Genomic DNA, 17,791 nt, shown 5'->3' with positions numbered 1-17,791 from the left:
CTCTTGAATGACCATCAGATCATATTTAATTGTGCTTTCAGTTTCAAATACCACATGCATTCAGAGTCTGAGTCTTTAATTTTGCCTTTTATTTTTGTAACCTTTAGCACCATCTGTTTGTTAACTCTCGGATTGTGCTTTATCCTTTTGTCATGGTCAGTTTGTCATCAATGTTCCCTCTAAACCAACTGTGTAGTGGCTGTGGGGGAATCTGTGCATGCCATTTGGCATTCTTGGCCATGCTGATGCGTTAATTTGTTTCTCCAGCTGCTGCTGTGCACAAACCTTGGAAATCTGTGCAATGGTTTGAGAATTTAGAGTGAACATAGATCGTCATTTCTCATATCAATTTGAGGGTGCATACATGAGGATCAGTGATCGGCACAACATCGTGGGCTGAAGGGCCTGTTCTGTGCTGTACTGTTCTATGTTCTAATACTGTTACCTCTCGCCTTGTCTACTAGTTTCTATACTGCTTTAATATATAAAAATATAATGGATCTTATACACTTGCCCATCCCTGCAATGCAGGGGTACTCTCCCCTCCAGAAGAGTAGCAGCCATTTCCTACAGGTTGAAAATGTTAGAAAAAACTAAGGAATATCTTCTTTCCCTTTCTTTCTAACTCCCTAACCCATTCTCAACACTGAGATACCTGATGTTTATAGTGTCACTGACGTCAATCCCAGGTATGGATCAAAAAGACAGTTTAAGTTAGTTTCTTTAATTGCCTTAACCTCAGCTGCTCTTAATTTGCATCTTTTGCTTAGATAATTTTGAAAATGAAAGCATTTATCTGTTCCTGCCAAGCTGCAAGGATGAATGATGATGGATTTTGTCATATATTAGATTTTTAACATGTTTTCTTTGATTGCAGATGCAGACAATAAACTAAAGAGGTTGAATAACACTAATGAAGTATGTGAAACGCAAGTTCACTTTGAGCTTTATGACTCATGCTATCTTGAATTTGTTGAACTATTCTGTTTCTTTCTTACATTTTTCTTATTATCAGGCTGTCTTGCTAACTCCTCCATTATATATTGAGTGACAGTTAGCATTATCTATGAGTGGCATGCAAATCGTGCACTACGAGCTTACACAATAGGAATCTTAATTAAATTCAACTTTCAGGAGTTGCTTCATATCAAGATTTTGCTTTTTGTTTACTTTTAATGTTTTCGGTGCTATCATTCATTTTATTTGCTTGAAAGTAGAGTGAATATAAATCACAGATTACCTTTGTCTTGTCGTATTCTAGCTTTGAGTGTTCATTTGAAAGGAGTAGTGCAGTTGACAAACCCCAATGATTAAAATGCATATATGCATTAAATATGAAACGTAACAAGCAAATCTCCAACTTCATGTGTATGTGAGCAATTGTTATTACATCTTTTGTTGGAAGCATTTTGTGTTTCTATTGAGATATTAATTCAAATTAGTCGTATATTTATAATAAATGGAACTCGAGCATTCTTCAATGAAGGAGGAGACTCCAGTATCTGAAATATCCTCTCTTCCTACAGGCCCACTCATTCTTTCTATTATTGTTATCATTGGGATGAGAGTATTTACATTGAATTTTCTGTATGTGATATATTTAATGTACATTGAATTCTCTGTATGTGATATATTTAATGTGAATGCAGGCAAAAAAATCAGCTGCTGTCATTATGATTTTGTTTGTATGGAATTGTTAACAAATGAATATAAGAAAGTGCAAATTTAAGAGCAAATTGTTAGTTTATTTGACTAACAAAGTTTCTGTCTGGTGGCAGTCATCACTTCTTATTTAGTCTTTATGCCAGATACATCGTTGTTGGATAGATTTAGAGAGATTTCTTTCATGTATTTTAATCTAGAGCAAGAGTTTCTTTACACATTGCCATATAGAAGAGAAGGAAGCAAGCAGCATCCCTGTTGAGAAATGTTTCAAATATTATTTATCTTACAAGTTGTTCTGTCATATGGCATAAAAATTGTGGTGGTTCACCATTTGAACTTCTTTTCAGGCTAAGTACAATGGGAAGGAAGATATTCAAGAGCTGAAAGCAAGTCTGCAGTTGTCGATTCATGAAAAGGAGAAATTGCAGAAAGAAAAGGTGAGTACTGTGCTCATTTAATTTGGTATTTGCTCTTTGAATGAGTTTGTAATAATTTGAGAGTATCATTGGTAAGATCGTCAGATTGGATAGATGGTATGTTGTGAGTTGTCTCATGAGAGTTCTTATCACAATGCTGAAGGTGGATGTTACTGGGGAGAAAGATGTGGAATGACAGAAGCTCTAGATGTCACCTGTACATTTAATTTTGGAAGCACATACTTTTTACTTGGTTCTGCGAAACTGAATCATGCTGAGTTTTGCAGCTGTTACAATCCTGGTCCAAGTAATTAATTTCAAACAAGTGACTTAAGTTCCTAGTGACCAATTAAATGAATTTTGCAACAGCATTTTAACTTTTGCAACTTCTGTTGTATCAAACAAACTTTAAAGCATAATTGAGGAAACATTAAAGATTGTGCAAATTTACTATAGCAAAGGCAGCCCTTGCTAATACCTCCACAGAACAGGTAATCACACATACTATTTAAAAAAAAAACAACTTGCTGGAGAAACTCAGCAGGACTGGCAACATCGGTGGGGAAAAAGCAGAGAGAGCATTTAGATTTCAGTGGTTTATGCTGCTTTCTCCCCATAGATGCTGGGGATTTGGGCAGAATGGTGGCTTAACGGTTAGCACTGCTGCCTTGCAGCACCAGGGACCTGGTTTGATTCCACTTTTGGGTGACTGTGTGGCGTTTACATGTTCTCTCTGTGTGCGTGGGTTTTTGCCACCTGCTCCAGTTTCCACCCATTGTCCATAGATGTGCGGTTAGGTGGATTGGCCATGCTAAATTGCCACATAGTGTCCAGGGTTGTGCAGGCTACCTGAATTAACTCTGGTAAATACAGGGTTAAGAGGATGGGGTGGGATGCTCTTCAGAGGATCATTGCAGCATCAATGGGACAAATGGCCTCTTTCTGCACTGTAGGGATTTTGTGATGTATTGATGCCAAGATCCGTTGAGTTTCTCCAGCAATTTCTGCGATTGTTTCACATCTCCGTCTGCAGTTCTTTGTTTTATTTTATTGCATTTATACATGCAGTTTGCAGGGTATTCTTCACAGAATTAAAGTCCTTACAGGGACAGTCCACAATCATTCACTGCTTTCATTGAGTTCATGTTTTGCTACTTTGTAATGTACTCTGACCACCACTTGCCTCTTTTATTTTGGAAAATCCCTGAACTGACTACCAACAGTTAGGCTTCCTCTGGCAGTTCCTCATCCCAGTCTTGCTGGAGCAAATCTTCCAGAGGTTGCCACTAGTTGTATCTCTGTGAATCCCTTCCCAGCTTGTTTCAGACTTCTTTTTCGGTAAGTATTTTTCATGATGGTTAAGGTACACAGACAGAACTCTTAATGTATCATAGGACCCTCTTCGTTGCTTCATTTTACTTTGAGCTAAAGAAACAGTTGAACCTGTAATTGGTGAGTTAGTGGTCACCTTCCAAAATTCTGAAATGCTTCCTGCAGTTTGGAAGATAGAAAATGCACCATTTAAGAAAGGAAGGAGAGAGGAAAAAAAGGAGAATTATAGACCATTAACCCGATCAGAAGTAGAGAAAACATTAGAATCTGTTGAAAAGGTTGCGATAATTGGGCATTTAGAAAATAATGATTGCGCAAAATGAACGTGAACTTATGAAAGATAAATCATTTTTCCTGGTGGCATTTTTAAATGGGTAACTGGTGAAAGATAAAGGAGAAAAAATGAATGTGGTGTATTTTGATTTTTAGAAGGCTTTGATATTTCAATGTGAACATGGGAGGTATACTTAATATGTTTGCAGATGGCATTAAAATTGGAGGTGTAGTGGACAGCGAAGATTACCTCAGAGTACGATGGGATCTTGATCAAATGGGCCAAGGAGTGGCAAATGCAGATTAATTTACGTAAATACGAGGGGCTACATTTTGGAAAGGCAAATCTTAGCAGGACTTAGACATTTAATGTTAAGGTCCTAGGGAGTGTTGCTGAACAAAGAGACCTTGGATTGTAGGTTCACAGTTCCTTGAAAGTGGAGTTGCAGGTAGATAGGATCATGAAGAAGGCGTTTGGTATGCTTTCCTTTATTGGTCAGAGTATTGAGTACAGGAATTGGGAGGTCTCGTTGTGGCCGTACAGGATGTTGGTTAGGCCACTTTTGGAATATAGTGTGCAGTTCTCGCCTCCTTGCTATCGAAAGGATGTTGTGACACTTGAAAGGGTTCAGAGAAGATTTATAAGGATGTTGCCAGGATTGAAGGGTTTGAGCTACAGGGAGAGGCTGAATAGACTGGGCTTATTTTTCCTGGAGTGTCGGAGGTTGAGGGGTGACCTTGCAGAGGTTTACAAAATCATGAGGGACATGGATAGGATAAATAGACAATGTCATTTCCTGGGGTGGGGGAGTCCAAAACCAGATGGCATTGGTTTATGGTGAGAGGAGAAAGATATAAAAGGGCAACATTTTCTCACAGGGTGGTGTGTGTATGGAATGAGCTGCCAGAGGTAGTGATTGAGGCTGGTACAGTTACAATATTTAAAAGGCATCGAGGTGGGTATATGAATAGGAAGGGTTGAGAGGGATGTGGGCCAAATGCTGGCAAATAGGATGAGTTTTATTTAAGATATCTGGTCTGCATGGATGAGTTAGACAAGTCGGTTTCTGTCCTCTACATCTCTGACTCTATAAAGTCCCACAAGGTAGGTCAGAATGCAAAATTAGAGTATATGAAATTGTGTAAATGTACTGGTGTGGACTGAGAATTGTTTAACTGACAGAAAGCAGGTGAAGAGTAAACTGGGCGTTGAGGTCAGCCAGCTGTGACTATTGAAATACTGCAAAGATCAGTGCAATGGCCTAAGCTCTTCACACTGTATATCAATGCTTTATTTGGAGGGACCAAATAAAGTATGACATTTCCAAGTTTATGGATGACAAAACAACAATCTGGCACTGAGTTGTGCAGAGGATTCATAGAATCAGAAGCTTCAAATCGATTTGGATCGGTTAAGTGAATGGACAAGGGTGTGGCTAATGGAATGTAATTTTGAAGTTTTCCACTTTGGGAGGAAAATTAGAAATGTAGAGTATTTATTAAATGGTGAACGATTGGGATGTGTTGAAGTCGAAGGGACTTGGGTGATCTTAAACATAAAACACTGAAGGCTAGCAAGCAGATGCAGTGAGCAGTTAGGAAGATCATATGTTGGCTTTATAATTGCATAATACTGCTAACAAGTAATCTGTTAACCTGGCACACTAATGGAACCTATGAGGCATTACTGGTACTGGAAACTGGGTTTCTCCTCACTGCACTCTGATTGCAAACAAGACTGTGGTGCAATTTAGATAACAGTAGAATAGTCTCGCTTGTGCTCACCTTTCTTAAATTGTGTTGTTTTCAATGCTGTACAATTATGAATGTCCTTGTCTGCTTGTTGAGGATGTCTGTAAGTCCTTGTTCTATCAATCTACCCTGAAATTCTCTGAGCTTGGGTGTGTACTTGCTGGTTCTGCACTAATCCAAGCTGATTATATGAAAACTCTGAATGCTGTAAATCAGAAATGAAAACAGAAATTGCTGGAAAAACTCGGCTGCTTTGGTAGCATTTATGGAGAGAAATCACAGTTAATGCTTCCAGTCCAGTGACCTTTCTTATGACCCTACTGAGGGGTCACTCAACCTGAAATGGTAACTCTGATTTCTCTCCACAGATGCTGCCAGACCTGTTAAGCTTTTTTTCAGCAGTTTCTGTTTTTGAAGCTGATTGTGGTTTTCTAGAATGTGATATATGTTGCGCCTGAAATTTGGCATAACTTGAGTAAAACATGTCACATTCAATTTTTCAGTGGTGTTGTCCCACCTTGTTGAACATGGAATAGGTTGACATTCACAATCGTACATGTCTTGTCCAGCTCATGAACAGTAATCATTAAACTCAGAGTCTGGCATTGCTTCTCAGCTATTAGCCCGTGTTTATTCCGTGTACTAACACGCATGCATTTTATACATTGGTTGAAGGTTTATCTCTAACTTAAAACCGTACTGGACCTGGTTAATTGGTTATTGCAGGCAGTTGCTATTTTTAACAATACAAACTGGCTGAAAATTTTATCTGCTCCATAGTAATGTGTGAAAATTGACAAAAATTATTTTCCTTTCTATGCTAGGATGCTATCCAAGAGGAACTTTCAAAGCTGCAGAATATGCAGGGGAATGGAAATTCTCTTTCAGACCTGAACAGTCTGACAAAGGAAGTGAGTGAGCTCAGGCACAATTTGTCAACTAAAGAGAGTGAATTGCTGGAGATTTCCATGCAGAAAGACACATTAATGTCTGAACTTGAAGAACTGGATAAGCAGAATCAAGAAGCCACTGAGGTATGCATTATTCTATCACTTGCACTCCCATAATTGCTAGCTGCTTATTTCTAATTGCTTTAGAAAAATGAGTGTTCAGTTATAACTATCCAATTTTTAATTATTTCCATAAATAATTCCAAAAGGAAAGTTTACTTTGAATTGTTGCATTTTTCCTGTAGTTGCAATTTTAGGTGAGCATTTTAGATGATTTTAATCCAGTTTCAATGTTGCAGTTTATGCAGAGAGAGAACAGTCAAGTTGGCTGTCCTTCAGTGTTATTTTCTTGAGTCAGCATGACACAGTAAGGAGGGTATTCAGCCCATCAAACCGTCTGGTTCTCTGGAACAAGCCAATCCGTTGCATGCACCTGCTCTCGCCCCATAACCCTGCATGTTTATTTTCCTTGGGTCTGGAGCTCAGTTGTGCAGTCCATTATGGGACATGTTTAAAACATTGAAATATTAGTGTGTAGTATTTACATTTTGTTTTAAATATGCACATTTTTATCATTAAAGATTTGTTTAGAAATGCAATTATTGACAAACTATAAATAGTCTATTTTGACCTTTTTGGATCATTGCTTTTTTTTTTGTTTGTAGTCTTTTTTTCCCCTGTTGTACCTTTCCATGCCATCTGGCTCTTTGTATTTTGGACATTAGCCACAGGTTTCTGGTGCTGGATGACTGAGCATTAGTATCAATGTTTTGTTTGTTTTCCTTCCTCCATTTTTCTCTCCTTTCTTCCTCTTTCCATATAGAATTGCTTTTTCCCAACTGGCATGCACATGGCGAAACATTAGGAGCAACTTGTACCTTTGGCAATTTGGCATTCAGTGAGTTTATACAGTAAACAGAATACAGCTGAACATGCCAGAATAACATTATGCTTTCTTATCTTTTCCTAAAGCATGTGATCACATTGAAAGATCTACTGGCGCAGCAGCGGAAAGATTCTGAAAACAAGCTCAAAGAATTGCAATCAGAACTGGAGATTGTTGCAGTTGATAAGGCATTAATGGTAAAAGAGCTAGAGTCTCAGAGAGACAAGCTGAGTCAGAGTGCTTTTGCACTTAACGATCTGCATATGAGCAAGCAGCAGCTGGAGATGAAGGTCAAAGGCCTAATGGAGGAGTTGAGCAAATCAAACACGCATAGCTCTGACTTGAAGGCTGAAAATTTAAATCTTTTGAAGAAGGTGCAGAGTACTGAATCGCAACTGTCAATAGTCAAGGCAGAGTTAACACAAGCTGTTCAGCAAGCTTTAAGCAAACAAGGTCAAGAAGAATTGCTGCAAGTTAAAGAGAGTGAAATTTCAGAGCTAAGGAAACAGGTCTCAGAAATGAAATGTATAAATGATGAGATACAAATTGACCTCAAAATTCAGAATGAAAAGTTGGCTGCAGAAAAGGAGGAAGCCACTGTAACTATAAATGATGTTAAAGAGCAGCTTGAGGCAGCTGTAGCCAGTAGAAATGAGATTTCCAAGGAGGGAGTCACTTTACTAGAGGCATTGCGAATGGAGAAGGCCCAGCTGCAGTTTGAATTGAACCAGGCTGAGAAACGGGTAAATGAAGAGGCGGCAAAATATGAGCACACTATTGAGGAGCTAACAAAGGCTCGAAATTTAGATGCAACAACTTTGCAGAAAGAGCATGACCATCTTATCAAGGCTAACCAGGAAAAGGACTTTAAGATTGAAGAACTCAAACGTACTGTACAGCAACTAGAAACCGACCATGAAGAGACTAGAGAAATGCTGAAATCTAGTTTGGATGGACAGCAGCAGTTGACTGATCTTTTGAATGAAAAGGAGGTATTTGTTGAAGCACTCAACGAAAGAAGTTCAGAGTTACAACAAGAACTTGAAAAGAATGTAAACATTTCCAGAGATTGCGAATCCTTGAAGCAAAGTCTTGAAGAGAAAGACCGACAATTAAGTGCAATGAAAGAGGAAAACAACCACCTCAAGGAAGAAATGGATCGCTTCCGGGACCAACAAAGCAGGCCTCAGCCTACTGCTGAACCCAAGACCCTTGACATAATAATCGAGCTTGAGACAGAGATAACTGAACTGAACAATAAAAAGAACAGTCTTGAAGAGGAAATAAGGCAGCACAAAAAGACAGTTGAGCAGCAAAAGCAAAATGTTTTAGAGCTTCAACGTTCTATACAAGCACAAGGGAAAGAAGGGGACGAAGCAAAAACACAGTGTCAAGAGATTACTTCAATGTATGAAAAATTAATTTCAGAGAAAGATAAAGAAATTCACAGCTTGCAGGAGTCCATTGATCAAATGAGAACTCAGTGTCAGAGGGAGGCCCCAGTCTCTCCTGCAGATGCTCCAGTCATTCTCCAAGAAACTAAAGTGCTAACAGTGAATGGAGAAAATGGCAATGAAAAACATGATTTGTCCAAAGTGGAGATTGACCGGCTGGTTAATGGACTGAAAGAAAAAGAAATGGAGATAAAAGTACTAAATGAAAAATATTTGTCTCTGAATAAGCAGTTGGATCAGTTACCTGTTTTCAAAGATGAAGTCGGTAGACTTACTCAAATCATTCAACAGAAAAATGTGGAGATCCAAACACTTCATGCGCGGGTGACACCTGGCTCGTATATGCAAGTTGGTGCAGATGTGGCCTACTTGCAACAGCAACTGCAGGCTTACGCAATGGAGAGAGAGCAAATGCTAGCAGTATTAAATGAAAAGACAAGGGAGAACAGCCAACTGAAGACTGAATATCATAGAATGATGGACATTGTAGCTGCAAAAGAAGCTGCTCTGTTGAAGCTACAAGAAGAAAATCTGAAAATGGTCAATAAGTATGAGAATGAAAGTCAAGACATGGTACGGGAAACAATCCAGAATTTATCCCGGATTATACGTGAGAAGGACATGGAAATAGATGCCCTTACCCAGAAGTGCCAAACTTTAGTAACTGTCTTGCAGACATCTGGAATGGGATCTGGAGGCGAATCAGGCTTGGTGAGCAGTAATCAGTTTGAAGAGCTTTTGCAAGAGCGTGACAAACTAAAACAGCAAGTAAAGAAAATGGAGGAATGGAAGCAACAGGTGATCACTACTGTTCAGAACATGCAGCATGAATCTGCTCAGCTGCAGCACGAGCTCCTTAAACTTCAGGGCCGCTTGTCAACGGATGGTGACTGTAACTCCCGGCTTCAAGTAGACTACAACCGATTAATTCACAGTTACGAGCAAAAGGAGAAGAGATTGCAAACCTTAAGTCAAGAATTGGCTGAGGTCCAGCAAAGTATTGGGCAGCTCAGCAGTACCAAGAACCTTATACTTGACAAGTTGGATGGGGTACCTGTATCTGGAGTATTGCAAACACCAGTTTCTTGCAGTGGATTTTCTTCCGAAGAACAACTTGACCAAATTAAAAAACTGCAACAAGAAGTAGAACGCTTGAACAAGGTGTTAGAGGGAAAGGAGGCCACAATAGTTGAACTTCAAAATAACGTAAAATCATTGAACTCTCAGGCAGCAGATGCTGAAATGGGCAAAAAGGAACAAGGTGCTACTGCCCTGGAGATGAAACATGTAAGGGAAAGAAATGAGGAGCTTCAAAGATCATTCAGAGAAAAAGATCTTCTCATTAAATCAAAAAGTGATCAGTTGTCATCAGTGACCGAGAGCCTAAGGAACAGGGATGCTGAAAATGAAGTTTTGAAGCAAGCTGTCACTAATCTGAAAGAGCGAATTTCATTTTTAGAGATGGATGTTCATAAAGTCCAAGAAGAGAACGACCAGATTGTAGCTAAATCGAGAGAAAAAGAAACTGAATTTCGAGCCCTGCAGGAGACTAATATGCAGTTTTCTATGATGTTGAGAGAAAGGGAATTTGAGACAAATTCCATGAAAGAAAAGGCTTCTGCTTTAGAAAAGCTGCTAAAGGAGAAAGAAGAGGTTAGTTCAAAACTTTAATGTTTGCAGTTTCGATTGAACAGGTTTAAAATTAATTTGCCGTATGACTAAGCAAAAATTTATTGAAACATGTCTGTGCTTCTAATTTTGATCAGAATTACTTGACTAAATAAGACTGTTTGTTTGTATTTGACTCATTTTCTTATTTTCAGTAGAGTAAAAGCATCCCAACAAATAGCTCATCGATCTATAACTAATCTATCAGGCCACAGCCTTAAAGACTTTCTGGGTAAATTTGTAGTCGGTCCTTTTCTTGATTGGCTAGACTTTGTGGCTTTTAAATTTCTGTTAACATTAATAATTGATTTTCTGTGTTAATGCTTAAAAATGTGTTGCTGGAAAAGCGCAGCAGGTCAGGCAGCATCAAAGGAGAAGGAGAATCGACATTTCGGGCATAAGCCCTTCTTCAGGAATTCCTGAAGAAGGGCTTATGCCCGAAGCGTCGATTCTCCTTCTCCTTTGATGCTGCCTGACCTGCTGCGCTTTTCCAGCAACACATTTTTAAGCTCTGATCCCCAGCATCTGCAGTCCTCACTTGCTTCTTTTCTGCGTTAATGTCAATTATTTACAACCAGTCTTCCTGTTGGTGAGGAGAGGGGTCTCTTGAAAACTGTACGGAAAATGTAACACTTGCAACATCCTTTGCCCCAATAAGTGCATACTTGCTTTTTTATTGCATTATCCCTATCTGACTTAAATAACCTAACTTATTGACTTTTGTTCTCATTCCAACTTCTTTTCAGTTTCTGGCAGCATAAAAGTTTGTAAAATAACTTTGCTTCATATACTTGACACCTCCAACTTGGATTTAATCCTTGGGCTCATGGAGCAAGCAGTGAGCTGAAGCAAAACCAGAAATTACTAGAAAAGCTCAGCAGGGTCTGGCAGCATCTGTGGCGAGAAATCAGAGTGAAAGTTTCAGGTCATGTGACCCTTCCACAGAACTGATGGTCACTAGGAAAATGTCAGTTTATATGCAGAAGATAGGCTGGGGTAAGGAGTAAACGATATGTAGGAACAGAGGCCAAAGAGAGAGAAGAACAGTTGGACAGACAAAGATTTAGATTACGATCTGGCTAGGAGGGTGAATAGCTATTAATGGGGACTGTTAAAGGCTAACAGTGGGTGGTGTATAATAGCAGATTGTGATAACAAGACCCGATTTGTGGGATTGGGGTAAGGACATGGAAGAGCTCAAGCCCTAAAGCTATTGAGCTCAATATAGAGTCTGGAAGACTGTAAAATCCCCAAGCGGAAAATGAAGTGCTGCTCTTCCAGCTTGCACTGAGTTTCGTTGGAGCACAACAGCAAGCCTGAGACACAGATGTTGGCCAGGGAACAGAACACTGTGTTGAAGTGGGAGATAACTGGAAATTCAGGGTTGTCTTGTGAAGCGGTCACCCAGTCTGTGTTAGCTTCCCCAATGTAGTTTATCCAATCCCTTGTCCGCTGTTCCTTCACTTCCAAACCCCCCCCCCCGCCACAACAACCTCACAGCAGAAGACTTAACACCTGTCCGTTCACATCATCCCTCCTCTGTATCCAAGGGCTCAAACACACCTTTTCAGGTGAAGCAGTACTTTATCTGCACTTCACACAATCTAGACTACTGCAGTCGCCGCTCACAATCTGGCCTCCTCTAGAGGAGAATAGACCAATGAGCCATCAGACACAGCCTTAAAGACTTTCTGGGTAGTGTTGTAACTGGGTAAGTTCAGTCTTTTCCTAATTGGCTAGACTTTGGGGCTTTTAAATTCTTGTTAATGTGCATCACTTATTTTCTGTATTATTGACAATTCTTTCCATCCAATCTTTTAGTAAGGAGAGGGGACTCCTGAGAACTTTATGGAAAATGGAACACTCCCAACATCCTTTGTTGCCCAGTGTGTACAAACTTGCTTTCTTATTGCATTTTCCATATCTGATTTAAATAACCTGATTTGTTTTTTTTTCCCTCTTATTCCATCTTCTCCTCAGTTCTAGCAACATAAGATTGCAAAATAACTTTTCTTTATATACTTGACACCTCCAACATCGATTTAATCCTTGTGCTCATGGAGCCAACAATAAGCTCTACATTTTATGCCATCCCTCATCCAGATTGTCTTGCATTTATACATTTGTTAAATATGTGAATGATATTTCTTGACCAAATTAAATTTTCTGAATATGTGTAGGAATTAAAATGATAACTCAGTTTTTCTCTCAGCAAATGCTGTCTAATGTGCTGAGTATTTCCAGTATTTTCTGTTTCTGTTTTTAAGTCTCTTATCCCTCCTTTCTTCTATACATAATGCCTCTAAAGAAGCAAGTATTTTGTTCTCTATGACCACATTGAGCCGGAGGTGACTCGGCATTTACTTTGTCAAAGATAAGTCACAGTTCTTCATTTGAAAGACTTGCAAATTTTATCACCTGATTACAATTGTAAAGTTATTTCTGTTTTCCTGTTAGATGGTTCCAGTTATGTTAATGAAAAGGATTGTCTGTTTTCTGCAGTTTCACATTGGTCTGAAAATTGACCTGGAAACCATGTTACTATTTGAGATCTTTGTTTTCCCATCCACTAGAATAGTTTCTTTGGTTGGATGTTGAAGTGATTTCAAGAAGAACACCGTCTCTTGCATCTCAATACTTTCTGCCCCCGTTTGTATTGAAGATGCTCATGAATGCTTCCTGTGATTGAAATGCTTGGCGGGAGGAGGGGAATAACAACTCTTGGTCAAATGAGATTTAAAATTGTCACTTGGTAGTGCAGGACTTGGGTATTGCTGAAAATAAACATTTTTGTTGTGTCATTTTGCCTTGCACTCGTAAAGTCACTTGCGAAAACACCAGTTCTGTATGTAGCACGAGTATAATGTGCAAATTGATTGATTGATAAAATGGAGTCTGATGATAGAGGCATTGTCATGGTGAATATGCCCATTAATACAGAATGGCAGTTCACAGTCAATCATTGTCAAATTATACAAAAACAAAAATTGCTGGAGAAACTCACCAAGCCAGGCAGCAACGTGGAGAAAAAGCAGAGTTAATGTTTCGGATCCAGTGACCCTCCTCCCCTTCAGCATCCACAGTTTTTAAAATTAAATTATAAACCAGACCTGATGACTGTATACTTGAGCAAGGCAATGTCCTGAGAAAGGAGCCAGCGAATGGCAGCCCCTACTTTGTTGATTTGAAGCAGGTGTACTGTGTGGATAGATGAGTGCAAATGCAAAACTTCAACAAAACATGTCTTTTCCCAGTAATACCCAAGACTTTAAATTTCTATATCAGCAATATAATAGACATTCTAAAAACATGAAGAAAGTTCATATAATTGGTATTGTTGGTATTTGAAAAAAATAGAAGTCTAGACATGACTAAATGGCTCAACTTACCAACTTTTTGTTTTAACATAGCGAACAAAAGCAGTACAGTCCTGGTGTTTGATGTATTTTTAAAATAAACTTGCCTTCTGTCCTGCTAAATTTGAGCTTCATTTTGAAATTGATCAGCTCTATTTCATAATTTTGAAGGGAAAGACTGGTGAGTTAAATCAACTGCTGAATGAAGTGAAATCAATGCAAGAGCAAGCTGGGATGTTTCAGCATGAGAGAGACCAAGTAATGCTGGCCCTCAAACAAAAACAGATGGAAAACTCTGCATTAGTCAATGAGGTAATGTATTATTGAAGTAGTCATTAAATTTAAGCCTCACAATTGTTGTAAAGTGTGCTGAGCACAACTGAAAGATGTGGCAAATTGCAAATCAAGGGCTTGAATCTAATTCTTCTCCAGATCAGTGGTTTTGGGTTGTATCTAATTCCTGATAAACATTAGTTCACAGTGTTGCTTTAACTTCTGCCACTTGTACTGACAGCTATATGGATTGACTGAATGAGTGTTGTTTGATTCAGCCAGTGCAGCAATTGATATCAGCACACATGGTGCTTGCATTCCTTTCACCTTCTATGAGCATTTTGTTCAATTTAACTAGATTGTGAACCAGCCACATTCCAAATTGGCAAAGTAACTCAAACTCTTCATGTCTGAGAAAGATCTGTCCTGCACAACCGAACGTCACAGTCATGGATCAAACATGTTGCAAGGGCTCTGGTCCAAGTGGCCTTGTATGGTGGTGGGAAGAGAATGACATTGTTATCAAGCCAATTAACTTCGTGTCAATATTGCTGTAAACTTAGAAAGGGAGCTGTGTTGCATCTTCGTCCTTTGGACAAGAGCGTTGACATTGTCCTAGTGTCATAATGATATTAAGCATCTCAATCATGAGCATTTCTTCTGGTGTCCAACTTCTAATAATGCACATGTGCAATCTGACTCTATTGTCAGATTTTTTTTAATAATGGGGTGCTTGGCCTTCAAGAAGCGTCCGAGAATTCTTTATTCCGAGACTTCTAAAGTGGGAAAATAGATGTAAAGACCTTTTATTTTTCTGTCATTTTACTTCTGAACTGTATTAAAAACCAAGGATTGTTGAGGGATTGGTACACTTTTTGAAAGCAAGTAACTTGATACTCTTTGCAAATGCTGCCTTAGTGTTGCTGCTTGAAGCAGCAGTTGGTGGTTAGTAGACAAGCTGGAGCCAAGTGCTATGTGTACAAATGGAGAATCAACTAGAAGCAAGTTGCTGATTGATCTGTGGACTAATGGCCAGGTAGTATAGAGTCTTCAAGTCATACAGCTTGGAAACAGACCCTTAAATCCAAATTGCCTGTGCTGACCAACCATTGAATCTGACCTAATCCCATTTATCAGCATTTGGCCTATATTCTTCTAATCTCTTTCTGTTCATAGACACATTCAGCTTCCTTTTAAATATAATTGTACCAACCTTTGTCACTTCCTCTGGCAGCTCATTCCATACACGCACCATCCTCTGCTGAAGGGCTTTTGCCCGAAACGTCGATTTCGAAGCTACTTGGATGCTGCCTGAACTGCTGTGCTCTTCCAGCACCACTAATCCAGAATCTGGTTTCCAGCATCTGCAGTCATTGTTTTTACCTCATGAATACATACCCCTCAGGTCCTTCTTAAATACTTCCCCTCTCACGTTAAACTTATGTCCTCTAGTTTTAGACTCCCCCACTCTAGTAAAAGTGGTTAGTTTTAATTAGTAGAAGTTATTTTCTGATGGTTCAAAATTGCTTAATTTAGCTTGAATCTGTTTATTTGTAATAAGTAGTAATTCTTGTTAAGTGTAGAAACCTGTTCTATCCTTTCTGTCTATCTAAGTCTAAAAGATAGATAAATTAAGGAACTCCCTGTACTTGTTTAGTTAAACAACTTTAACTCTTATGATGCCTCCAGGTCTCAATTTTAAGAATGCTCCCCAGTAAGTCTTAACCCAGGTGAGAAGGGAAGCCTTTGCTGAACCTGATTTAGGTATGATTGGCTAGGTCTGAGTTGTGCAAAGAGAAGTAAAGGACGGCCCCACTTAACTGGATAATGGTGAAGAACTGTTTGAGCAAGTTAAGGCAGTGAACCATGTCAAAGTTTTCTGACAGAATGATTAGGGATAATGCAACTTGTGGTGGTTACTGAGGATGTTGTTCATACATTTGGTTAGGAACGTTTTGAGAACTTTGAGATGGGCAGAAAGCTCATGGAGAGATATGCATGAATCTTGGTGTTTTGGAGATGTTGGGGAGTTTGGAGGCAGGAGTTTGGAGTAAGGTTGCATGGATGAGTGTCTTCAGTGAAATTATGATTGAAAAGAAAGGAAATAGTGCTTGATTAGAAGTAACCAAAGATAATGGGAGGCAAGAGGAAAATCAAATATTCAAAAACTTGATAATGTAGGAGATGTGGTTTGCAATTAAATAATCTTCAAGGAAAGGTGAGTAGTAGTTAGGGCAAGGTGGGAATAACAAGATGAGAGATCAGGGTGCAGATTAAAACCACACTGGAGGACCACGAGTAAGGTTTGACTTGACAGGAAGGAGGAAGGGAAGCAGTAGACTCGTCTGAGGAAAATGTCCGGTGACAGAGCAGTTCATGAGCTCTGAGCAGAGAAAGCTTCAACAAGGTAGTTAGCAAAATAAACTATTAGTTATCTGAGTGTAAGTGAAATATATGACTCACCATGATTAGGTTCCATATTTTCTTGAGTATCGTTATGTAAAAATAAGTTCTTTAATTGCATAGGTGAATCTAATTATAATTGTTGATGTGTTGATTGATGATATAAAACAACCAAAAGATTCTTATCAAGCCTGGCTTAGACTACCCTTAGAGAAATTGAAGAAGTATATGTGTTAAGTGCACAAACTTCTGTTGCAGGTCATGACCTGGTGTCAACGTAAACCAAAGTGTACCATCACATAAGCTATTGCTGTATTGGACAGTGAGTCAACCAGCCCCATTGTAAATATGATGGAAAGTCTAAATACGGTCATGTTAGAAGCTCCTGATGTTGACATGGTTGCTACTGCAGGCTTGAAATTGGAACACTGGCTATTGTGAATCAGATTTAAGTTGAAGGCTGGAGTTCAATCTTCCCTGGTGTGCTTTTCTTTAATGTTCTACATGCAGTTGAGTTGTGGCAAGCATCCTGTGCAGAGACTTAAAAGCTTTGTAATGGGAAGGGTGCATTCAAGACTGTCAGAACCTTTCTAAGCCTCCCTACCCGTACCTTTTGGGATTTCTTTATACACACACTTGTGAGTGATAGAGAATAAAAATGAAAAGTTCTGTTTTAAATATTAATTGTCAGTATCCAAGCCATCAAGCTCTGGGTATCTATGTATCTAATTTCTTCAGCTTTTTCATGCCTCTTTTTATATCTTGCTATGCTATGTGAACTTCGAGGGTGTCTGTAGTACAAGTATGGGTTCTGTACTTTCCATTGATTTGTTTTAGTTTAGTTTGGAAGGTGTTTTCAGCATGCTGTTCTTCATCATTTATATTTTCACAACTCTCCATAGCTTAATGTTAGGCTTAGTAGATAACAGGCTGAAAATGATGACATCTTGATGCAATAGTGTGTTGCCCAGCTGATAATTGTAGAAGGTGTTAAACAAAAATTACCAGTCAGCTCAATGTGTGTGGGACTAGGAGAAGACAGTGAGTAAAAACAACTCCTGTTTATTACATATCAGGATCTTTAATGCTTAAGTGCCCAGGTTAATGGCATAAAACATTACTGATAAGCATGCATTTCATTGGAATTGGAAATTCTTCAGGGTAACTTCCACTTGGCTCAGTAGATCTGCTAAAGCAAAAGACAGATTGCTAGAATCTGACGTAAGATTTTGGGAATTAACCCATGCTAAAGGTTTAATTAATTTGATAAATTACAAGACCAATTCCAGGAACAAATATATTTTGACAAGTTCTGTGTAATTATTAAGTTTTTTTTTAGTGATTCTTAAAAAAATAATAGGTA

At 38.8% G+C, this 17,791-nt stretch overlaps 1 protein-coding gene across 1 annotated transcript in view; it reads left to right on the top strand.

Annotated features, from left to right (window-relative positions):
- Nucleotides 1–17,791, top strand: part of trip11 (thyroid hormone receptor interactor 11) — a 98,997-nt gene that overhangs the window by 36,717 nt on the left and 44,489 nt on the right. Inside the window, exons 8-12 of the mRNA XM_072568245.1 lie at nt 878–918; nt 2,013–2,102; nt 6,263–6,472; nt 7,361–10,381; nt 13,924–14,064. Of these exons, the coding sequence (XP_072424346.1) occupies nt 878–918; nt 2,013–2,102; nt 6,263–6,472; nt 7,361–10,381; nt 13,924–14,064 (3,503 nt within the window). The remainder of the gene's footprint in view (nt 1–877; nt 919–2,012; nt 2,103–6,262; nt 6,473–7,360; nt 10,382–13,923; nt 14,065–17,791) is intronic.

The sequence above is a fragment of the Chiloscyllium punctatum genome, chromosome 4, assembly GCF_047496795.1.
Source record: "Chiloscyllium punctatum isolate Juve2018m chromosome 4, sChiPun1.3, whole genome shotgun sequence".
Taxonomy (NCBI): Eukaryota; Metazoa; Chordata; class Chondrichthyes; order Orectolobiformes; family Hemiscylliidae; genus Chiloscyllium; species Chiloscyllium punctatum.
This window is presented reverse-complemented; position numbering and strand designations above follow the sequence as displayed.